At 53.2% G+C, this 23,101-nt stretch overlaps 8 protein-coding genes across 8 annotated transcripts; 3 read left to right on the top strand and 5 right to left on the bottom strand.

Moving 5' to 3' along the window:
• Window positions 1–103: 103 nt before the first annotated feature.
• Window positions 104–2,881, bottom strand: N7532_008247 (involucrin repeat protein; the record flags this gene model as incomplete). Its single annotated transcript, XM_056620739.1, has 2 exons — window positions 104–214; window positions 275–2,881. 2 exons carry the CDS (start codon window positions 2,879–2,881, stop codon window positions 104–106), a joined length of 2,718 nt encoding a protein of 905 aa, XP_056471545.1.
• Window positions 2,882–3,706: 825 nt separating this feature from the next.
• N7532_008246 (putative cell surface receptor/MFS transporter (FLVCR)) lies at window positions 3,707–5,364 on the top strand (the record flags this gene model as incomplete). Its single annotated transcript, XM_056620738.1, has 4 exons — window positions 3,707–3,814; window positions 3,895–4,007; window positions 4,092–4,440; window positions 4,525–5,364. The coding sequence occupies 4 exons, from the start codon at window positions 3,707–3,709 to the stop codon at window positions 5,362–5,364; spliced, it is 1,410 nt and encodes a 469-aa protein (XP_056471544.1).
• An 806-nt stretch (window positions 5,365–6,170) lies between these two features.
• On the bottom strand, window positions 6,171–6,970 carry N7532_008245 (cytochrome b-c1 complex subunit 6 family protein; the record flags this gene model as incomplete). The annotated part of the gene is made up of 3 exons (XM_056620737.1): window positions 6,171–6,235; window positions 6,320–6,442; window positions 6,676–6,970. The coding sequence occupies 3 exons, from the start codon at window positions 6,968–6,970 to the stop codon at window positions 6,171–6,173; spliced, it is 483 nt and encodes a 160-aa protein (XP_056471543.1).
• Window positions 6,971–7,487: 517 nt separating this feature from the next.
• N7532_008244 (GRAM domain-containing protein) lies at window positions 7,488–8,307 on the bottom strand (the record flags this gene model as incomplete). The annotated part of the gene is made up of 3 exons (XM_056620736.1): window positions 7,488–8,000; window positions 8,078–8,246; window positions 8,297–8,307. The coding sequence occupies 3 exons, from the start codon at window positions 8,305–8,307 to the stop codon at window positions 7,488–7,490; spliced, it is 693 nt and encodes a 230-aa protein (XP_056471542.1).
• Window positions 8,308–9,294: 987 nt separating this feature from the next.
• N7532_008243 (putative glycerol-3-phosphate acyltransferase Sct1) lies at window positions 9,295–11,739 on the top strand (the record flags this gene model as incomplete). Its single annotated transcript, XM_056620735.1, has 4 exons — window positions 9,295–9,468; window positions 9,558–10,152; window positions 10,212–10,480; window positions 10,549–11,739. 4 exons carry the CDS (start codon window positions 9,295–9,297, stop codon window positions 11,737–11,739), a joined length of 2,229 nt encoding a protein of 742 aa, XP_056471541.1.
• Window positions 11,740–12,380: 641 nt separating this feature from the next.
• N7532_008242 (undecaprenyl diphosphate synthase family protein) lies at window positions 12,381–13,700 on the top strand (the record flags this gene model as incomplete). Its single annotated transcript, XM_056620734.1, has 2 exons — window positions 12,381–12,605; window positions 12,711–13,700. 2 exons carry the CDS (start codon window positions 12,381–12,383, stop codon window positions 13,698–13,700), a joined length of 1,215 nt encoding a protein of 404 aa, XP_056471540.1.
• A 793-nt stretch (window positions 13,701–14,493) lies between these two features.
• Window positions 14,494–15,833, bottom strand: N7532_008241 (AHA1 family protein; the record flags this gene model as incomplete). Its single annotated transcript, XM_056620733.1, has 4 exons — window positions 14,494–14,512; window positions 14,669–15,327; window positions 15,460–15,542; window positions 15,611–15,833. 4 exons carry the CDS (start codon window positions 15,831–15,833, stop codon window positions 14,494–14,496), a joined length of 984 nt encoding a protein of 327 aa, XP_056471539.1.
• An 817-nt stretch (window positions 15,834–16,650) lies between these two features.
• Window positions 16,651–20,740, bottom strand: N7532_008240 (uncharacterized protein; the record flags this gene model as incomplete). Its single annotated transcript, XM_056620732.1, has 3 exons — window positions 16,651–20,171; window positions 20,228–20,625; window positions 20,715–20,740. 3 exons carry the CDS (start codon window positions 20,738–20,740, stop codon window positions 16,651–16,653), a joined length of 3,945 nt encoding a protein of 1,314 aa, XP_056471538.1.
• Between the last annotated feature and the right edge of the window lie 2,361 nt (window positions 20,741–23,101).

Below are 23,101 nucleotides of genomic sequence, written 5' to 3'. Positions count from 1 at the left end.
GGAACTTATTCAACAACTATCGTACAACGGAGGGTCTATATGTACAGTGTCTCAAACAATTGCAGTCATTGCCGGAAAATTAGAACTTGAACAGGGTCATTCATCATAAGGGGGTGCCAACCGGGCTCGGTACGGGCTTGCCAGTCACTTGCGCGTGCTCCTTCTTCAGGGCCCGCAACAGCCCTTCGATTCTGCGACGCTCTTCTTGTTCCGCCTGTGCAAAGAATTAGTATAGATTGAAAGGGCGGTTGTAATGGTCTTGGGGTTAGCATACCTTGAGAATCCTCATGTTCTCGTTGCGAGTGTCGCGCATCATCTTCTTGAACTCGTTCTTGAGCACCATGGTGGATGTTGTCTCCAGAGTAGGATCGCGGCCCATAGTCGGGCTGCTCAGGTTCATCCAGCTGATACGTTCCTCGCTCAGCTGCTGTTCCAGCTGCTCACAACGATCCCGGAGACTGTCAATCACACCCTCGAAACGCTCACGCTCCTTCTCGAACTCAACGTTGGACTTGACCAGGGCTTCATAGTCGTCGATTGTCTCTCGGAGCTCCTTCCCGAGGGTGTCGGCTCGCTGCTGGATATCACCTCCGCCTTGCTTGCCCTTGAGGGCAGCGAGCTCCTCAGTCAGCTCGATATTGCGGGTTGTCAGAGCTTCCATTTCGTTCTGGAATTCAGGGTTCGCTGCCGCTTCAGCAGCGCGCTGTGCGCGAGTACCGTAAGCTCCATCAAGCTCGGCCTTGACCATTGTGAGCTCAGTGGTGATTCGCACGACCTCGCCCTCCAGACCGGTCATCTCATCTTGAAGGCGGGTAGCGTTCTCTTCGGCTCGCACACGCTGGTCAACTGCCTCCTGGATGCGGGTATCTACATCCTGCATGCGAGAGTCGGCCTCTTGCAAACGAGACTCGGCCTCCTGCAAACGAGACACCACTTCCTGGGCCCGTTCTTCTGCCTCCCGGACTCGAGATTCAGCCTCTTGCAGACGAGGTTCAGTCTCCAGCAAACGAGACTCGGCAGCCTGCAAGCGAGAGACTGAGTCCTGTGCGCGAGTATCTGCCTCCTGTACACGAGAATCGGATTCGCTGCGAATTTGCTGGATATCAGCCTCGAGTTGCGCCGCTAGCTGCTCTGCACGATCCCGAGCCTCTCTCATTTCCTCAGTTCGAGCCTCGGTCTGCGATGCTTCGTACTCTGCACGATCGCGAGCTTCTCTCACCTCCTCGGTGCGCGCGTCAGCCTCACGGTGCAGTGACTCAACGACGCTCTGTAGGCGAGCGATCTCACCCTCAGCTTGCACCAGAGAAGCCTTGGCTTCATCCTGGGTCGAGCCATCACGGCGCATGGCTTCGAGCTGTTCCATCACAACCGCCAGCTCGTCCTGAGCGGACTTGCCGTCTCGGCGGGCATGGGACAGTTGTTCAGTAAGATCACCAATATGAGCATCACGTTCAGCGTCTGACTTCGAGTTGAGTTCACGTTGCTGCTGGATCTGAGTGGTTAAGATACTCTTTTGCTCAAGCAGCCCATCCACCCGGCTGGCCAGGCCATCGATACCTGCTTGGAGATATGACAGTTGCTCCTCCAGGCCTTCACCCTCATAGGCAGAGGGAGGTGGTGGGAGTGTAGGTGATCGAGTCAGCCCGAATCGGTCAACAATGCTCTGAACACGTTCATTGACGTCGGTGATTTGCTGCTTCCAGGCACCTTCAGTCTCTGGTGCCGGAGCAGAAGAAACGACAGCAGGGGCGCCGTTCACGGCGGAAATTGGGTGTGACTCAAGGGTGTTCAGGCCGGTCTCGATGTAGGCCAGATGCGCTTCGGTGGCTGCCGCAGGGTCGATAGATCGTTCCGAGGACTGTGGAGGGGGATTGACAAATTCGTCCGGGGTAGCCTGGATCAACATGTTGCACATGCGCTCGCTGAGCTCCTCCAGTTTGCGCTGCGTAGCTTCCATGGCCTCCGAGGACGCTCTTGACGAGGGGGCATCATTGATCTGGATCCTTCCTTTCGTGCCATAGTCATCCAGATGCTCGGGGGTACGGTAGAGACTGCGGTCATCAAAGTCATGGCCATCGTAGAGGTTGTCGGAAGACCCATCGGTGTTCTTGGGCGTCTTGCGCATACCCTTATGGGTCATTTGCAAGACACCCGCGGTGTGCTCCAACAATCGCTGATTGATCTGCTGGGACCGGCGTTCTAGTTTCCACAGCTCTTGCGCCAGATCTTCACATTTGCGCTGGCTCACTGCCAACTCCGAATCGCTTTTATCGAGCACCTCGGCGGTGCCACTCTTGCCAAAGATGCTACGGCTTCGACGGTGCGACTTGGAAGATCTATTGGCGCCATATTCACCGCTGTCCCGGGGACTAGGGGGGCCGTAGAGTCGACCAATCGACTGCGCGGCATCGCGGAGCTTGGTCTCGAGGGTGAGTTTCCTCTTCGTACCGTCGATGCGGCTTGACAGGAGAGTGCGTTCTTTCTTCAGGTCTTCAACTTCTTCCAATGATAGAATCTCAAAGTTGTTGCTGTCCCCAATGGCAGTCTCGGTCAAGAGGTAAAGTGTAACGGGGTCGTTCGTGTTGACGAGGGCGGAGCTGCGGGGGTGAGCTGCATTGAGCTGGAGGAACGGAGCGGACTGGTTAGTTTGGTGGAATTTCTTCCATCGGGCGAGCGCCTTGACGCGTGCGATTGCCCTGAGCATGGGGGTTCCCCTTACCGGATTGTACCGTGATCGGTCTTCATGTTGCGGGTCGACAGCGTCGCGATAGCCGTCTACCAGGGATTTTCCAACCGGGGCGTGGACATCAGAGGCGGTTGCAGTGGAAAGATAGCGAGGGTCTCCATACGAGGACTGACTCGAGCGGAGGCTGATATTCATGCTGGGCGTTTCAGGCGCAAGGAATGCAGCTGGGGAGTTGTGTGGAGTCGGGAGATTTCAGGAGCGGCCGTCGCACATCGTGTGAAGATACGAGGCCGACCGTATAAAGGATGTTGAGTTAAGAATAGTCTCCGTCCGAGTGCGAACGACGAGCTGCGAATGCGAAAGACGGTCAAAAATAAAAAGGGCGTGGCTGAATGAAGATGGCGGGGAGAAAAGGAAGATCAGCGGGAAGGACTCAGCCACGCGCTTTTCTCCCGCGCCCGCTCAAGTGGCCGATGTGAGGTGTCCCATCTTGCTGTCCACCAGCGCAGCATTTTGCTGAGAAGTTGCTTTACTGTTGTAGATCTCGCCCGTCGGACACTATGTATCCATTCCACGGGTCGAGCCGTCTCCAGGTGTTCTTCCCAAAGATTGGATTGATCGCCAGAGTTCGGGCTGGTTTCACATTTAAATTAATGACTAGTCCCAGCAGGTATGCTAGTATACATCGGGCTGCATCTGACCAAATAGCGAAACCAACACGGAGCTCATTTTGCTTCCGGGGTTTTAAGCGAAGGCACATGCCCTGAATAATGAGGCCGGGTAAACCTGGGGGTACCTGACGTATGCTACGTAACCGGTGGGGTTGCATGTACCAGGCAAGTATTCCTTGGAGGGGAAGGTAGAGTCGCAGAACCTCGGATGCGTCTCCCCCGCTGGATTGGGAAGCCCCCGGGGCCGCGATGCTACAAAGAAAGTGGGCGTCGTCTTGGCCCTGGCCTACTTTATCTTCCCTTTCCCTCACCTCTGCCAGCGTCCAAGTCCTTCGTGCACCGCTCCGCCATGGAGGCCTTGGGCTCTGATGTCACGCGACCCCAGTACCGGGTCTACAAACGACGCTTCTGGGGTCTAGCGCAGCTGGTGCTGCTGAATATCGTCGTCAGCTGGGATGTATGCGCGCAGTTCCCCAACCCTTCCCCATGCTCTCACTCCGTGAAAGACATTGATCACTGACCAAAGTGTATGTATAGTGGCTGACCTTCTCGTCAATCTCCACGACCGCCGCCGACTACTTCCAGGTATCGGAGAGCGCTATCAATTGGATGAGCACCGGTTATCTCTTCGCATTCTGCATCGTCAGCCCGTGAGTGCTAGCACATCCTCTCCGAGTAACACACGCACGTCCCGAGACTTCAGCCCACTAACTTGCCGTCTCTTTGTACAACAGGTTCGTTATCTGGGTCTTGAACAAAGGCGGCCCCAGACCAGCCATCATCACCACCGCCACGCTCCTGCTCGTCGGAAATTGGCTGCGCTATGCCGGCACAAGAGCAAATGGTGGGATCTTTGGCCTCGCCATGTTCGGCCAGATCCTGATCGGTCTGGCGCAACCGTTCTGTCTATGCGCCCCAACGCGGTACAGCGATCTCTGGTTCTCAGACAAAGGTCGCACGAGCGCAACAGCTGTCGCCAGTTTAGCGAACCCGCTTGGTGCAGCAATAGGACAATTGGTGGATTCGGAGTGGGTAACGAAGCCCTCAGATATTCCCAATATGGTCCTATATATCTCTATCATTGTGAGTGATGCTGCGAAGGCCTTCACCTGCCCCCGGGGTAAGGAGCGACGCTTTTCTATTTACTAACCATTTTCGTATGAACAGTCGAGCGTTGCATCTATTCCATCATTCTTTATCCCCGCTGCGCCTCCCACTCCCCCCAGCGCCTCATCGGCCATCCCACGTACCCCATTGATACCTGCGACACAAAAGCTGCTCGGGACCGTGGAGTTCTGGTTAATTCTAGTCCCCTTCGCTGTATACGTGGGGTTCTTCAACAGTGTCTCGTCGCTCTTGAACCAAATTCTTAGCCCATATGGTGCATCCGAAACAGAAGCAGGAATCGCCGGCGCAATTCTGATTGTAGTCGGCTTGATCACTGCAGCCATCATGTCACCCATCACTGATAGATACAAGCACTATCTGGGATCGATCCGCGTGCTCGTGCCGATCGTGGTGGCGTCGTATATTGGGTTGATCTTTGCGCCGGGCAGTCCTGCGGGAATCGGTCCCTCCTATGTTGTGATGGCGTTGATGGGTGCTTCCTCCTTCGCATTGCTTCCCATCGTGCTGGAGTATTTGGTTGAGATCACGTATCCGTTTTCCCCGGAAATTGGAAGTACCATTTGCTGGACAGGTGGACAGCTGCTCGGCGCATGCTTCATTCTCATTCAGGATGCGCTCAAGGCGGGGGATAACGCAAGCCCTCCGTTCAACATGCGCAATGCTTTGATATTTGCAGCTGTAGTTGCGGCAGCGGCGGCTCCTTTCCCTCTGTCGCTTAGTCTCTTCGGTAGAGTGGTGAAGCGACGGCGTCTGGAGATTGATCGTGGGGTTGAGCTTTCTCCCTCGAACTCTGCAGAACAAGCCAGGCCCGATAGTAGCACCAAGGATGAGATCAAGTCTTCATCGGCTTTGAAAGAATCCACAATCAAGGACGTCTGAGGACAACTGCGTGGTGAATGATTGCGAATACTTCGCTTCTGGAGACTGTGTCTCTGATGTTAAGGACCTTCTTTGCAGCCGATTTTATACCCATTTTGATACTTATTACCTTTGCCACTTGAATTATAATATGAAGGATACCTTGCGCTTGTGATCCCTTGAGTAACCCCTCAATACCTTCCGGTAGCGGCTGAGCAAATTGGAGTTGAGAGAAAGGTCATCGACTGAAGGATGTAGTCAGAGATCAATCAGCCACTCTCGGTAAGATTCGCCCCATTTTGAACCCACATCGGATTGGTAACATACTCAGCAAACTACGCCTAGATACCTGACAATTGGAAGGCAATGGAACCGAGGTGACTTGTCCCTCGTAAAACGTTTTGAATGCAATAAGCCTTGCGTTTTAACAGATGAGATTCGTCTTAAAACCAATAAATAAAAACACAAGCACAGTTCGAATAGGCGGAAGACCAGCTATCTGTACATGCAAGGCAGAGAGAAGGCAGTCTATTATCCTTCTTTTCCCTCCAATGGGTTCCTTCCTCCCTGCCTTGAAACACCATATGCGTACACCTCAGAGAAAGAGGGCGTCTACTCCCTCTCCCTCCGTGCTCTCAAATCAAAGACAAAGACGGCAAACTGTCGGAGGATGAAGGCGACAGTCATCAAGAAGCGGAATTGGCCTCCGTTTCGATGTGGCGTTCCGGGTCTTGTTCATATCGAATCCTATCAAGACATGTCTTGTAGTCGGTACGATGGGTGAACGAAGAAAATTTGCGTCGAAATGGAAGGCCGCATTGATCCGCTTATTTGAGCTCCCTCCAGAGCTTGGGGGCGGCGCAGGCAGTGGCGCAGTGGGTGAGGTGGAAGACTAGTATATTGTGTCAGCATTGGTTGGTCCAACAGAGTAGAGAGAGTCGCTGGGTTCGTGCGGCCCCTCTGAATGCAAACTTACACTCCTCAACGCAGTCCTCCTTGGGACCCTTGAAGTCCTCATCCTCCTCCTGGCGGGTGACACGCTCGACACACTCGTCGAAGTGGTGCTTGTAGGGGGCGCACTGAGCGGAGTTGGCGCAATCTAGACGAATATCGAGTCAGTTAGGAGTATCAATGCAAGAAGACAGGCTTTAATCAGAAACTTCGGATGCCATTGGGTACGTAACGATGAGTGTTCCGGCTCCAATGGCCAAGACGAGCGAATGCGAAACACCCACCCATCCGGCGCGTCGTGATACCAGAGCCCCCATCATCATGCCAGACTCCTTTCCGAACGAATCTGATTATCGCCACAGCGATGGAATAGTCACTCACCCTCCTCAAGCTTGGGCTTGATGTCCTCAGGCTCCTCTTCCTCCTCTTCTTCCTCTTCCTCTTCCTCCTCCTCGGCGGCCTCCTCCTCTTCGGGAGCCTCTTCAGAGGACTCCTCGGCGGGGGTCTCCTCAGCGGACTCGGACTCGGACTCGGCCTCTTCGGAGGCCTCCTCGGTCTTCTCGGCGGGCTCGTCCTGGGGGGTGGAGGTCTCGACGTCGGCAGCGGGAGCCTCAGCCTGGGCCTCGGTGAAGCCCAGGGAGGAGACGACGTCAGTGAAAAAGTCGGCGAGACCCATGGCGGCAGACAATTGGCAACGGTGACCGGAGGTCGTGAAGTGGTGGGGGTGGTGAATGGGGTTGGAGGTAGGGGTGAGGGCGAGGATGTGGTTTTCCAATTCCAAGCTCGGACGGGAAAATCGGGACGCCCCGGCCGCTGCGAATTGTGCCGCACGTGATTGGCCAGTGGTCGCGGGCGGGCGAAACGGGCTGACCACGCCGGAATTACCATACGATGGCAGTATATTAAGAGAAGCATAATATTCTACTCTCTCTCTCTCTTATACTTTACGAAACAGGAGAGATTTATATGTTGCTTCGAGTCTCTTATCTCAGAATTCAGGCAATTCGTTAATTCATTCATGGTCACGATCGCGCAAGTCAGCAATACGCTCATATCTAGTTGGAAAATGGCCGCATTGGGCTCAATACAATATAGTACATGATGAAGATTTGGAGGGCCAGGCAAGATCGAATGGATCATACAAAAAAAACGAAATCGGGTATGTGTTGATTCTGAACTTAACGATACTTGTCTCAGCTGGCTCGTCGCAGCCGCTCCTCCAATTCATTGGCCACACTTTGGCTCTGAGCCTCTTCATAGCATGGCGGTGGCTCAGCTGGCTCAGGTCCGACCTCAGATACCCTCCGTGTCTGTTGGGGTGCTACGGGCGCATCGCTCGCAACGGTAGTGTGGCTGGTGTTCCCGTTGGCTTCGTAGGCCGGCAGCTCTTCCAGGTGAACGGCAGACATGTCCACACCTCGAAGGCTTCTCGCCCCTTCGCTTGAATTCTCCACCGCCTGTTCTAATCGTTCCCTGATCCGCTCGAAATTGGTGTGGAAGTCAAATGCACCTCCTTCTTTGAAGGTGATTTTCATCTGCACTGCGGGTAAGTTGGCCGAGATGCCACCGCCAGGTACCGGCTGGACGAGAGCGGTCCACACATTGGGACCGAAGAACGGTGCAGAAACGTGGGAATCGTGGACGTGAAGGAGGGGAGCGGAGAAGGACTGGAAGTTGCTGGACTTGTCGGCGGGGAGATAAACGACCTATTCATGTTGGTTAGCCATTCCCAAAGGTTGGACGAGCGAGCGAAGAGACGGTGGTCTGGTAGGGAAACACGCACTCGTTGGTTGGTGAGATGAATACAGCCGGCGCTGCTCTGGAGCGAGAGGGTCTCGGGGCCCTTGTAGTTAGGGAGCGGCGTCAGCGCAAGAGTGGTGCGGGGAGGCGAGAAGTAGATAAGGCGTTCGCTGGGCAGGCGGACAAAGCCCTCATCGTTGAGCATCACCCAGCTGCAAACGTCAGCTTCCGTTTTGGCAGGATCAGGGGGTTGGGGACTTACTTGACCGACATGCTGAGAGCATTCGGTGGGGAGAGGATCAAGTCGAGAGTACCTTGGTCTCGCAGACATGCGTTGGTCTGGAACGAAGAGAAGTTGGAGTCGGGAGTTGCGGGGCAGGCGGGGCTCGGCTACTCTATGTACATACTTCCATCGGTATACCCCATGTCTACAATGCAAACTACTGGTACTTCCAGCGGTGCAGCTCTTCGGATCTGCGGAGGCAAAAACTATATTACTAGTAGTAATGATAGGACCAAGCCTAATGCCTAGCATTTGGTCTGATCCCCTGCAGCTGCAGGTTGCCTCCGCTTAGACGATCTCCCCAACAAAAGAATGCAAAGACGTTGGGATGCCCCCAGGCTCGCTTTCCCGCGATTCGCGGGGGTCGGCATTCTGTCTGGGCTAGCTGTGTTTTTGTATGCCGTACTGTATTGTGGTGCGCTCCGTTGATGTTTCCAGTCTGCCCGAAGGCTCTGGAATGTTGACACCTTTGTACGGTAAGTCCAAACAAACACAGTCAGCCTAAACGAGATACTTAATGCAGAAGGCGTCATATCACAAACCATATCCCCATACCCTGTTTGAAGGGTATCTCTTCGCAGCAGACTGGACTTTGTCGAGCCTCTGCTGTTTTATTCTGGAATTCTAGAAGCGTCCGCCAAAAACACGCTAAGCTTCCCAAACTTCCCAAACTTCCCGGATGGCGAACTGCCTTCCTCCGCCCAGCCGGTTTTCGTTCTGTCTGGTTTCCACTCTGCCCTCGTCACACTTTCACCTCAGCTCAAAATCATCTACTACTATCAGACGAAACCGTTTCGTCTCAACTCTGTGAACCTTCCTGTTTGGTGGGGCAGCAAAAAAAAGAGCTCCCGAGCCAAGCGGGTCCAAGCTTCGCGGCTAATTTATCGCAACGCTTCATGTCAATCCTGCGACCTGACCGTTGCTGTCTCCACTGATTGCGCCCTCCGAATCTATTAAACCTCCTGGCGCACGGCATCATGGGGAAGAAACAGCCGTACATTCCGCCGCTCGTCGGCTGGCTGTATGACCTGGTCTTGTGGAGCTTCTCCGTGCTCATCGACCTCTTCTTCCGCGAGGTGCATCCCCGCGGATCATGGAAGATTCCCCGGCGCGGTCCCATCATCATTGTTGCCGCCCCTCATGCAAATCAGGTACGTTACTTGCGCGCGCCTTGTCGCGTGATGATATACCATGAGCGCCCTCTTTCCCGAACTGGAGCTGATTGTTGCGCCTCTGCTAGTTCGTCGACTCGCTCGTCCTCATGCGCGTCATTCGCAGCGAAGCTCACCGTCGGATTTCATGGCTCATTGCGGAGAAATCGTTTCGCCGCAAGTTCATTGGTCTCTTGGCCAGAGGTATCGGAACTCTGCCCGTCGCGCGGGCAATGGACAACTTGAAACCCGGCACTGGCACCATCTACCTTCCCGATCCGATCAACCAGCCCAACCTCCTGCGCGGAGTAGGTACCAACTTTGAGGGCCCCGGCTTTGAAGTGGAAGGAACTATTGCACTGCCTACAATCAACGGAACCTCGCACAGTACGGCTATTGCGGAAATTCATGGACCCGAGGAGTTAATTCTCAAAAAGCCATTCAAGCACAGGGATGCCTTGTCCCAATTGACGGGCCGGAAGGACATTGATAGTGAGGGAAACTTCACAGGAAATGCGACCGATCAGGACTCCGAATTTAAGGGGACCAAGTTCAAAGTGGCGCCGCATGTGGATCAAACTGCTGTTTACGAGGCTGTTTTTGCCAGACTGAATGCCGGAGGCTGCGTGGGCATCTTCCCTGAGGGCGGTAGCCATGATCGGCCTTCCCTTCTTCCTCTGAAAGGTATGAACTTATTCTTGATTTCATGTCGAAAATGACCAGTAACTAACATAATTACTTAGCTGGTGTTGCTCTCATGGCTCTTGGAACTCTCGCGGATAATCCGGATTGTGGTCTGAAAATCGTCCCCTGCGGTATGAATTATTTCCATGCACACAAGTTCCGTTCTCGTGCTGTGATTGAATTTGGTAGCCCGATCGAAGTCCCGAAGGAACTGGTAGACCGGTTCAGAGAAGGCGAGCGCCGGGAGTCGGTGGGTGCACTTTTGGATATCATCTATCAAAGCTTGGTTGCAGTCACTGTCACCAGTCCTGATTATGAGACATTGATGGTAGGTCCACCACTAGTCCACAGAGGTCTCAAATTTTCTGTTGTTCCATCGCATCTAACGAATCATAGGTTATCCAAGCTGCCCGTCGCCTTTATAACACCAGGGGCAAGAAGCTTCCTCTTCCTATGGTTGTGGAGCTCAACCGTCGTCTTGTCACCGGATATGCCCATTTTAAGGATGATCCACGCATTGTGAGTCTGAAGAAGGCCATTGTCGATTATAACAAGCAACTTCGCATTCTTGGCATTCGAGACCACCAGGTGAACTACGCCAAGTTCTCCATCGTCCAGGTCGTCGCCACTCTGATCTATCGGTTGGGCAAATTGGTACTGCTTACCATTGGCACCCTGCCAGGTCTGATGCTTTTCACTCCCGTTTTCATTGCAACCAAGTATCTGTCGATCAAGAAGTCTCAGGAAGCGTTGGCTGCTTCTTCTGTCAAGCTGCAAGGACGCGATGTCATGGCCACATGGAAACTGCTTATCGCATTGGCATTTGCCCCGGCTGTTTACGCGTCCTACACGGCCACCTTCACGTATTGGACCTATCGAAACCGCATCCAAGGTTACATGCCTGACTGGGTGCCTCTCTGGCTGGTAGTGGTGATCGGTGTTTTCCTGTTTCCCACCATCACTTTCGCTGCCCTCCGCATTGGTGAAATTGGCATGGACATCGTCAAGTCGCTTCGGCCCTTGGTCTTGTGTCTCAACCCATCCCCATCCAACCCGCTGGTGAAGCTCCGCGCAACCCGTGCGGCGCTCGCTCAGCAAGTGACCGAGGCCATCAACACTATGGGACCAGAGCTCTTCCCGGACTTTGACGCTGCTCGAATCGTCTCAGGCCCCTTCCGGGAGCCCAACCACGAGGAAGCAGTTGTGGACGGCGACGAACACCTCCCAGGACTCAAACGCATTCGTACCTCCGACCAGGGGGAGGACTTACCGACCTCTGAGCCTCTCCCTCGCAACGAGTCGTTCCACAACCTGGCCAACATTGGCTTCTTCTCCACGCGGCCTCCGAGTCGCAACCGTAGCCGCAGCAGCTCTTCTGGGCCGCGGCCGGGTTCGCGGCACGTTTTGAAGCCGCTGAGCCCTATGACCCCCAAGGATCCCTTGGAGGATGTCAGTTCTCGCATCCGAGATGCCATGCGAGAGCGTGGAGAACGACGTCGTCGCCGCAGTGAAGATGGAAGCTGGGACATGGCCAGCTCGGGCACCCGAACACCCTCCAGTGGTGATGAAGGGCGCAAGGATCTATGAACATGACCTACTACGATGACCGCTTTTGTATTGGAACCCTCTCCAGACCCTCCAGTTTCGTCCCAAGCACCACCACTGGCAGTGCTAGGCAGCGGAGGAGTATGTATTTATTTTGCTGCGTTTAAATAACCCCTCTGCGAGATATCCCAGTTGCTGTTTTTGTTTCATCCTGGCTGTTCTCCGTGTAAGGATCATTCCACGTATTCGCCTGTAATGAAATCGCCTGCACTATGATGTAAAGCGTTCGTATCGAACCCAACATTGAACGCCCTAAAAATACCAAGACAATCAGCGGAGACGAAAACACTCCCGAAGGCCGCGGGCCTCGCCACAACCCCCTGCACCGCCGAGTCTAGCAGCCAGAGGGAATAGTGCAGCCTGTTCGCATCGCCTCAATCGAATAAGAGTACCTCCTTCCACTGGACATATATCAGTTGATTTCTCCCTGCTCTTTTCCTCTTCTCGACCCCACTGGCGTCTCCCGCAAGTCTGACCACGTCGCCCGTTGCACCGCGTACACCCGTTCCGCTCTCATTCCCGGCTCGCCTCTCTTTTTTTAACCCTCCGCCAGCACATCAACCCTCGATCCTAGTCCTCTCCTGTCCTCCGCCTCGCCTTGAGCCTCGTCCTCCCGCGTCACCATGGCGGGCTCAATGCACCTCTCCCGGCTCCGCAAGTGGTTCCTCGCCTCCCCGCCCATCGAGTTCGCGATCACCAACCTCAAGGAGCTCCTGGTCGGCGCGCTTCGGCAGGGCCCTATTCCTCAGCATGTCGCGTTTGTCATGGACGGAAACCGTCGGTTTGCCAGGTCACATGGAATTGAGACTGTGGAGGGTCACAACCTGGGATTCGAAGCGTTAGCTCGGGTATGTTCTTATTCTTTTCGTGAAGTTCGCGCGAGCTTGCGAGCTCGTACCGAAAAGAGCTCTTTTTGCCACTATCAAGACCGGAAGCTCATACACAATCTCCAGATTCTAGAGGTCTGCTATAAGAGTGGAGTCAAGGTTGTCACGATCTACGCATTCAGTATCGAGAATTTTAAGCGGTCCAAGTTCGAGGTGGATGCGCTCATGGATATGGCCAAGGTGAAGCTCTCGCAAATGGCACAACATGGCGACCTGCTTGATCGATACGGAGCCAAGGTCCGCGTTCTGGGCCGATTGGACCTACTCAAGCCCGACGTCCTGGCCGCGGTCAACAAAGCCGTTGATCTGACCAGCCGTAACGGCGACCGCGTGTTGAACATCTGCTTCCCCTACACCTCCCGCGACGAGATCACCTCTGCCATCCGTGAAACCGTCGACGACTACAGCCAGCCTCTCAAGCCCGCCAACGGCAGTCGCACGCCCTTCTCCGAATCGCATATTACTTATAATATCCGCGCTCAGAACCTCGGGTCCAAACCGAACGATACGCACAGTGACTCCGGCTCGACGTCTGCTGATTCTTCGGCACCAGAAGACGACTCCTCGGCTTTACGACCTGATCATTCCCACCGTGTATATGAGTCCGGCTCCTCATTCTCTTCCTCCACAACTCTCCACCTGGGCCAGCAGGATGGACATAATCAGAAGGGGGCAACCCAGGGAAACATCTCCGGCTCTGAAAAGCCGGTCTTCAGCTCCCCTGAAACCATTTCGCGCCAGACCCTGTCCGACCATATGTTGACCAAGGGCACTCCGCCTTTAGACATGCTGATCCGCACCTCGGGCGTCGAGCGTCTGAGCGACTTCATGCTCTGGCAATGCCACGAAAATACCGAGATTGTTTTCCTTGACGTCCTCTGGCCCGAGTTTGATTTGTGGCACTTCCTACCCGTCATGCTCGGCTGGCAACGGCGCATCTCCAAGTCTCGCCAGAACCCAGAAGCCGAGGGCAACTTTGCTGGAGACAGTCCTGAGTCCAGCGAGGAAGATTTGGATGCCATGGTTTTGCGACAAGGCAAGGTCAAGGGCATCTAAAACATTCTGTAAATTTTCTTTCCTTTCGAGTACCCCAGATTATAGTATCTTTTATCAGCATCCAGCGGTGTTCGTGGCGTTTTGGCGACCCCGTCTGATCATTGTTTCCAATTCATACACCAGCATTGACAGCATTGCCTGCCGTTGTCTATACATCATCACTACTTGAATGCATGTCTATCCATATCTATTCTTACTTTGTCAGCCTCTTGAATAGAATGTCTTAATGACTCTTCGCTCAGTCTTCTACCCGATCACCTACATATTCAGCCGCTAGTCGCCTACTCCCTATATTGATGGTTCAGAATCCCGGCCATAGAAAAGGGTTTAGGGCCCGGTGGATTCTTCACAGAAGCATGTATCGTAGATAGGTACTGCTGTATGATCTCGCTCCACCAAGCATAACATTATTTTACGCAAGTTCAACAATTCAATCAGGCTTGCAGCTAGCCTCATCAAAATCTTCTTGAATTCATTATCATGAACATCACTTTCCTCTATCGTAGCATCATTGCATACCCCAGTCCAAATCAACACCAATGGAAGCAGACGAGGGGTCAAAATGTAAAAGCAGACACAAAACATCTAAGAAACAAGACCACACAGCACCGGTTTGATTTCTTCGAGAAGCAGAAGAACCTCCACGTCCGACCAAGTAGTTCTGTAGTACCTGACCGGAAAGTCTGGAAAATGTTCGAGGGCTCTTGAATTCTTGCTTTGTGTTGTAATAAGAAGACGTAAATGCAAAGACCGATCTCCATATCATGCAGCGGGTAAAATGTCACGAAGTCGATCAGAGAATAGTGCCAAACCTACACCAACGAGGAAAAGGACGAGTGTTAGCGACAGATTCCTGAGAAATGCAGAAGACGAAAATGTATATCTGGAAAAGGTTCCCGCATTGGTAAAAATGCCAGGCAAAAAAGGAAGGGAGCCAGTGTTGGGGGGATGCGATGGAAGATACATACCCGAAGGTCTGCTTAATGCTGCGCACATAGTACAGCTCCCAATTCTGCTTCGTGACGTCCTCCTGGCCAACAGGGACACCAGACCACTCGACGCGCAGCTGGGTGACACCGTCGACATCGTTCTGGTCAAGGTTGATCTGGAGGGTACTGAAGTGGCCCGCGGGCCACTGAGCCAGACGCCACTTCTGGACAATCTGCTTCGGGGCATCGAGCTTGACGTACTCGCCAACCACGTTACCGTCGAAGATGGCGAACTTGCCGCCAACCTTGGCGCCCTCGAACTGGCGGGGAGAACCGCGGGTGAAAGCGGCGATGCGCTGGGGGTCGGTGAAGGTATTGTAGAGTTCCTCGGCGGTGGTACGCATCTCGTCGGAGGCAGTCACAGTGGTAGTGTTCACGGCGACCTTGCCAGTGGTCGAGGTAGTCGTGGACGTAGCGGGAGCGGCATCTTTCTTAGAGGTCTGGGGGTGGACGGTGGCCGGGGTGAAGCCGGCAGAAGGGTTGACGCCGGGGGCGTGCTGGAGGTCCTTGGCGTGCTCGCTGACGAGAGCGTTGGTGAGCTTGGCCAGGGTCTGGCGTAGTTGAGGAAGGATCTTGGAGCGGACGAGATCCTTTACGGGCTGCTTAGATGCAGAATCGCCGTGGTTCTCGACCTCGAACTGGTTCATTGCAGATCGCACGTTAGTTTCGAATCAATCAAAGCCCTGGATAATATCCAATGGATGTGGTCCATGCCAAGGCCCTCGCGAAAGGGGGAGGGGGAGGGGGAGGTTGATCTCTAGGGAACGTACGACGTACTCATCTTCCTCGGTATCGTGGGCGACCTCGGGAATGCTGATGGAGCCGGTGACCTCCTCTTGGTCCTTGGTCTTACCTATGGAACAGTCTCAGCTGCCGGTCCCTCGAGATTGGAAGAAAAAGAAAAGCAATTGGTCTACAAACCTGAATACTCTAGCGACAGCTTGACATCGTACAGGGTGATGACCTTGCCCTTGCGCTGGCTGACGTCTACGTCGCCATCCATGGAGGTCACCTTCTCTACTTTGGCGGACACGCCTGCATCCTCGGCACTGACGGTGCTCAGGTTTTCCTGCAGCCAGTTCCGGGCCCAGGGCGCAGCGTCCTTGTTGACCCAGTGCCAGTTGTTGGGGTTGTGGAGAACCATGATGAATGTTGACTATGGAAGAAAATTCTGATTGGGATGGCGATTCGGGAGGGCCGAAAGAATTCTTGCTCCGTCAAATCTCTCCTCGTGCTGGGGGAATCCGGAACAGCTCAGGAGCTGCTAGTTTGTTTCTTGTCTTGGAATCGTGATCTAGATTCTAATTTGAGGTTTCAAGTTAGCGAAATGTTCGCGAAGCTTGTGTGTGGTGGGGAGGTCCAAAAAAGTAATTGCGCGAAGCAATAAGCCACAAATTTCAGGTCACGGAGCGTATATTTCCGGACGGGAAGCTTATCAGCAGTGAAGATGGATAAATCCATCCGCGTCTGACTGGTGCCAGCTGGTGTCTCATCATTTGGGCTGTTTTGAGTGTCGCACCCAGGTGGGTGAACAACAAAGGACACGAGGAAAGTGTCTTTGAGGTCGAGGGGCATGACAATCGATAACACAGTAGGAAACTTACAATTGAAAGAGGAGAGGCTCCAAACGCGAAGCTAGAGATCAGGGAATGTGTGAGTTGAGGAGAAAGGAGAGGATGAGGGAGGAGGGATGGACGATATTTGAGAGGACGGAAGACTCTAGAAGCGCACGTGATTCGGTGGATACTTGCGCTAGCGTGCAGACCACCAGGAGCTGCACATTTCGAGGCATCGAGGTCAATAGAAGATCAAAGAAGGCAGGATAAATGGGTCGGATAATCGAATATATACTATGTGAGCCCGGTTTACAGCGAACGAATGGGGATATCATAAAACGCAAAAAAACTTCACCGAAACCAATTTCAAAATGACACCCATGTACGACGTATACCTCCCTCCCTCTATTCCTGCTCCAATCGCTCCAAATCTTCCCATCCGTCTTCGGCCAAAAGCTGGTCTTTGACTCGCTCTCGCAATCCTTGAATTTGACTACCCAATGCTTCTGTCCATTGACCCTCAACGGTAGCAACTTTATCCTTCAAGTCGGTCGTGAGGGCAAGCTCCTCATCTGCTCGGGTCTGCTGCGTCCCCCGTCGCACATTCTCTTCCGGCTCTCCGTGCCATATTCTTTCTGCCTCGGCGAGATTCCGATTAGCTCGCATCAAGGCTGATCGAACTTCGTGTAGAAGACACAAGAGGTTGGTCTGTGACTCGATATACTGGTAGCTCGACTTCTCTGCATGTGACAGCAAGGAATAGAGATACTGTAGCGGGTGGGTGCGGTAGCTCGGATTCTCTTCGTATTCATTCGAAGGAATTTGAACCTGGAAGCCGTACAAGTCTTCGGGAACTTGCTGCACCATCTCCAGCAGTGATGGAGCAATATCCCAGAATGCGGATAGCTGAACCTCCACGCCGCGAACAACGTTCTGTTCGATCACGTCCAAGAATGATTCAAGCCGAGTAAGAGCCGAGGTCTCATATTGTACACGTCGGTCCAGAGTGTCCTTGGAGAAGAACGCCTGTGTTTCCCGGAGCTTCTCTTCGTTTTTCCCTTGCTGATATGGCAGCAAGGCCACGGCCTTATACTTCTCATCGCGGTCGCTGACCAGATCGAACGATTCTCGATGAAGTTGCTCCCTCGCTTCGAACAGCCATTTAAGCTGTGTGAGCTTCTCCAGGAGCTCAGGTTTCTCATCGCCTTCCTCCTGGGTTTGGTCTGGAGTCTCATGCTGCGCATCGTCGAAGAGCTTGCTGCTCAACTCATCGATACAAGCTGTCGCTCTATCGATCCGGTCGTTAAGAATCGCAAGCATCGGGTTCAGCACTGTCTCTTGATAGGTATCGAGTTGACGCTTGACCAATCCCCGTTCGAGCCTGTTCTCCTCAACCAGCATGGCGGCTTCGGCCTCCGCAGCTTCCGCAAAGGTGAGGCTACCTTCTTGGATCTGGCTTTGGATATTCGCTTTGAACTGCTGACGACCCTCCTTGACTTGACTCGAGTGTTCCTGCAACATCGTCTCCATATCTTCCTGGTATCGCTGCCGGGTAGATTTGATCTCGGAAAGATCGGTGATCGAACGAACTACAGTTCTGTAGGACACAAGATCCGGGTGGCTGTTGTTGACGGCGGGATAATGACGCGGGTAAGGCGGGGGCAGAGTGATCAGTCGCGAAATGTCTAGTTTCTGGCTCGCTCGTGGCTGTCCAAATGGGTTGCCATTCCCATTTACCGAGTAAGAAGATCCTTCTTCATGCCAGCCCACCTTCTCTGCTGGGTACTCGTCTGGTCCATAAGCGGCATATTCGCCAGTGTAATGTGCACCGGCGTCATCGAGCTTTGACGGCGTCTTTTCCGAATCCCATTGCGTGCCATCCCGCGGCAATCCCATGTATTTGGACTCTCGTTTCGACCGCTGAACTCTTCTCCCGGCTCCATCACCGCTGGATCCGGTTTTCGATTCCCACCAGCGACTCGGTGCGCGCCCTCGAGAACTCATTTCGTCATTGCTCATGCTGAGACTGGCGATTGGTGACAGGCAGGGCTGGTAGTTATTCCACCACGCAGAATCAGGTCGGCTTGTTCGGTTTTGGGGTATCTCGAGCGTTGGCTTCACAGGTTTTGCTTTCTGGGGCATTGGCATGGTGAATAGCTTGTTAACAACATCTTCAACTACTGCTGGGTTTGACTCCCAGACAGCGGCGTAGCGCACACGGCGAATCTGCGATTCTTGGATGATGAACTCGGTGAAGAGCTTCAGAGCCTCATTTTCGTCGACTGCGGCGGCTTCTTGTTCGATGAATTTCCTGTGCCGTTGCATGGCATCCTGAAGAAACTCGGTATCTTGCTTGATTATCGATTCCAGGGATGGCGGTTGTATCACTTGTTGGCCTGGAATCCGACGCGGTGACAAAGGTTTGATTCCCGAGATGACATCGTTGGGCATGTGCAAGATGTGAGAGATGGGTCTGTCTTCTGGCCCTCTGGATGAGGCACGAGGGCGTGGTTGAAGGTCTTTGCCAGAATTTAGAGGCGGTGTCGGGAGTGCCTTGGGAGGGACTGTCTGCGAGACCTCCTGGGAATATGATGAGGTCGATCCCCCTTTTGGTGAGAATGGTGGAGTGTGCGCGAAAGCGGCTGACGGTCCAACGGGGCTTGAATCAAGCTTGATGGGCGTTGTATACGATGATGACTGGTCTGTGAAAAGACCTCCAGAAGATGCTCGAGATCGAGACCCAGTACGTCCATCTGAACCAATACTGCGACTGCTTTGAGGCGTAAACCGTGACGACGTGGGCTGGTGTACTGGGTCAGGGCTCGCCTTTTCATGGTCTGGGAGAACAAGATTCGAGGGCTTGATTTGCTCCAAGGCATCTGCCCAAGGGTTTCCACTGGTAGAAATTGCGCTCATGTCTTCGATGCATTGACTTCGTCGGTTGCGGCGTTCGATTCTTCTTTCACGGATACCTTTGGCACTGGGATCTCGAATTGCTGAGCTGCGGAAAAGACCACTTCCTCCACTCCCAGGAGTCCTTTGGGACTGCTGAGTCACGTCATTGGAGTTAGGGTCATCCACTGGATTTGGCATTGCCCTTGCCTTGGCTGTATCAACATAGAGAAATTCAGACTCCTGGGTTGGGCGGTGGTTCATATACTCCTCATCTACCCAATCAGCCGGTGTAGGAGGTATACTCCCAAGACCAGTCCCTAGCACCGGGGGTCGAGCTCTGGTTCTGCTGGGCACATGGACTGTTCTGGCAGAAGATGATTCCGACGATCCACTCACACTGACCGATGCCGTGGTTGGCGGAGGGCCCGGAGGAGGTGGCGGCAGAGGCATCCCTGGCTCCCAGCCACTGTTTGAAGGTGACCGGTTCCTCGATTGACTTGCTGCGCCTGAGGACCCAGCACTGCTGACCACAGCACCAGCAGATGCTGCTCTGCGAGAAGCAGGCGGTCTTTGTGGGGCCTCGAGTTGACCATATGACGATCCTAGTGCATTTCCTCTCATGGCAGGTGATGGCAGGGGCTGTTCATAGTTTGATGATGATATTCTGGGCCGAGGCTGCTGTGCGACAGAGTTATAGCCCATCCCCTGGTATCCATCAACACGACTTTGCGAAACCGATCTGGACCCTGGATGGCCTTGTGGCGGTGGAGGAGGAGGTAGTGACTGTCGAGAAGGTCCTGCCTCACTTGGGTATACCATAGAGAGTGGCCGGGGGCGATGTACAGAGCGTCGTTGATAATCGGTCGACACATCAAAGTCATTTTCTCTGACTGGATTTTGGGGTGGGGTCACGCTAGAAGATACTGCGATATTCGGATTTGGAGATCCATATGTTTCTGGCGAAACACGATTTTGACTGCTTGGGGGAGAATACGGGGGTGGGGGAGGTGACAAAGTCTCGTCTACAATAACTAATCGTTTTAGTAAAGCAGCCCTACCGGGTCACTGGAACGGGAACGAAGCTGACCTGCATAGGTCCTCTGCTGCGGTGCAACTCGAGGAGTGTTGCTAGACTGGTGATATGGAGCCTGACCAGGGGCGCCCATGGGTCCCCAGTCTTGCGGATTGTAAGGGACACTATAGCCAGCTGGCTGTCTGGACGCCATTGAAGACGAAGACGATGCCGATCTTCCGTTGGCTGGCGAAGCAACATAGGGAGAATGACTTTGCGTAAAGGGGCTCGATAGCGATGTGGTGGAAAGAGGCGTGTTAACATGGTGAAACTGCGAGCCTCCAAGGGCCGTTGTCAACAGTGGAGGTTGAATCGCATGTTCGCGACGATTTGGCGACGGCTGGTTGCTTGACCAGCCTGGATACTGGGAATTCATCGGCTGCTCGTTGCTCGCATAGTTCGAAGTTGTCCAGCTAGGGAAATAGCAATCAGCATCGCAGACATAGGGCAACACGATGAATAGGAGACTGAATATTGCGACAGCCAAGCGAGCCAAGCGTACCTATTCATCGTCGTGTGTCCTTCCATCAGGCCGCGGCGCAGATCAAAGCCATGGTTTCATCGTTGATCTGGAGAGTAGATCGCAAGCCCACGACGACCAGCGAAGGAGGCAACTCTCCCTGCAACCAGAGAGAGACGGCTTTTTTTTTCCCTCGGGAGATTCGCCGCAGCTGTAGCGGAGAGCAGTGGGAAAAGAGAATCAGCCCTGGTGCATAGGGCCAAGGCCTGCAGACCCAAGGCAACGGCACACACTCCACCAGGAGAGGGGGTCGTAGCTAAATTTGGAACACAAAGAAGACGGCCCTCATGCTTTGGAGTGGGGGAGGCCATCTGCAGGTGCGAGAATCTCATCACACGCGGGCTCCCGGCCAGCGCGTAACGCCATCGCTGAGAGGCCCAGCGCCATTCGCCCCACAGACACGGGCCCCTATGCCCTGAAAAGATCCTGAGCCGCTCAGAGGTCGTCTGCGATGGCCTCCAAAGCCTGCTGGACGAGTTCGATATCGTATTATCCCGAGACGACGGGCGAAAGAAGAATTGTTCGACCCAGTGGCCAACTGATAGTCAGGGAGGCTCACTTTTAGGAATTCCCTGGAAACAATCGAGAGAGGAGTCGCTTGGCGTCATAATGCCGATAATAAGTCGACAGCATGAGTCAGTAGCCCATGGAGGTTGAGTTTCTGCTGAATTTGGGGTTCATTGGTGGTCTGGAGATATGGAGATGTGGAGAAGTATGAAGGGGCACTCCCGTGGTCGTGCTGGGCAGCTGTCAGTTGTACCAATACATGTGAAGCAGCGGCTATCAACATACCTAGAGTAGAGTAGATAGGAGACGCAATTAGTACATGATAATAGTTAATACAAAGTGGCCGAGCTTTGGATTGTATAAAGACACCATTCCAATCAAGCGAGAGCATCATGTTCAAATGGACGGGCCCGCATAATACATAGAGGATGCCTTGGAGACTACGCCGTACGACTCAGCAGCTCAGACTCAAACTACCATTAACCCAAAGGTTGCTACAGCTAGACACGTGGCGATCAAGACCAAGACCAATACGTTTAGAGTGATATATTTTTATCAAAGGATTTAAATTACTGCACGCTAATGCAATTTCGAAACCTGTGAACCTAGACTCGGCCGAGCTGGGTCCGAGGCTGGAGAGCAGCATACTGCGAGTGGAACCTGTTTACTGATCGACGTTAGCGTCAATTCAACACATTGCGACCGACAGAAATGTTGCTTTAACAATGGGTGTCAGATAATATGCCCTGTCACAGGCTGTGGTCATCAATTTAAAATCCTTATGTTGACCGTCGTGATAATTGAAGTAAATCATCATATTACAGGAGAGGGAAGTAAAGGAAAAAGAAAGAAAACAGGGTCACTCACGTTAGTGTCCCTGGCCAAATGGCAGCGACAGGAATGGAATCAAAGTTCCTGATAAACCCTATTCAAGACCCATCAGTATCGAGGACTGACTGCATATTGCAGGCATCGACGAGATGTTTCGCGATCGATCAGGCATGACAGGTGTCGTCTTTGCCAGCAAGCTGACTAGGACATATGCTTGTCTTTTTGTATTGTCGATTCATCATGGAAGGGCGAGGAAGAGAGGCGACTAGGAGTGACATACACCTTACGCTCGTGGAAGAGCGAACAAGACCGAAGTCCAGAGCTTGTTTGCTCATCGAGATCACTGCGACAAACAGTATTAGTAACTATTGTCAAATGGTCTTTTATGAATGTGTCCACGAAAAAAGGTTTCAGAGAAGCATGAATGGTATTAAAAAGATGTTGTCTGCATCGATAACTCGAATAAGACTCGTCATCTAAGGGAATCATCACATAGGGTGGATAGGGGAGGAGTCCGCAAGGTTTGCATACCTGTTGGAAAGTCCCGACATTCATTATCACGTCTGTGTCAAATACATGCATGACTGCTCGAGGGAATTAGCGACTCGTCAAGAAGTCTTGTGTGAGTCGACGATGAGCATGAAGTATGTCTCAGTGGGCGAGGTTTTCTAGGCCTGCCGCAAAAAGGGCGTATCCGTCATGACCGGACGTTGTCAAAACGACCGTCGGAGCCCAGTGCCGTTTCATCTTCGTGACAGGGAGGGGTCTCAAGTGAAGTTGGATGAGCCGGAGGGCTTACCATTCATGAGCCGGGATAAACATCTGTCTTCAGAACAGTTAGCAACAAGTTCCGAAAATTTTTCCAGTGAAAGAGATTTGGAAAGGTGACAATGATCAGTAAAGCCATTAGTTATCGTCAACGATCCGAAGATCTTGGACGGTAATTTCCAGCGTATATTTAAAAAAGCGTTCATCATGCGAAGGTGTCTGGGTGCAGAGGGAGAAAGGAAGGAAGGCGGAACTAACCATGT

This window comes from Penicillium argentinense (assembly GCF_028826775.1).
Source record: "Penicillium argentinense strain IBT 30761 chromosome Unknown utg000009l_segment0_segment0, whole genome shotgun sequence".
Lineage (NCBI taxonomy): Eukaryota > Fungi > Ascomycota > Eurotiomycetes > Eurotiales > Aspergillaceae > Penicillium > Penicillium argentinense.
Note: the sequence above shows the minus strand (reverse complement) of the source record. Positions and strands in the feature narration are given on the sequence as shown.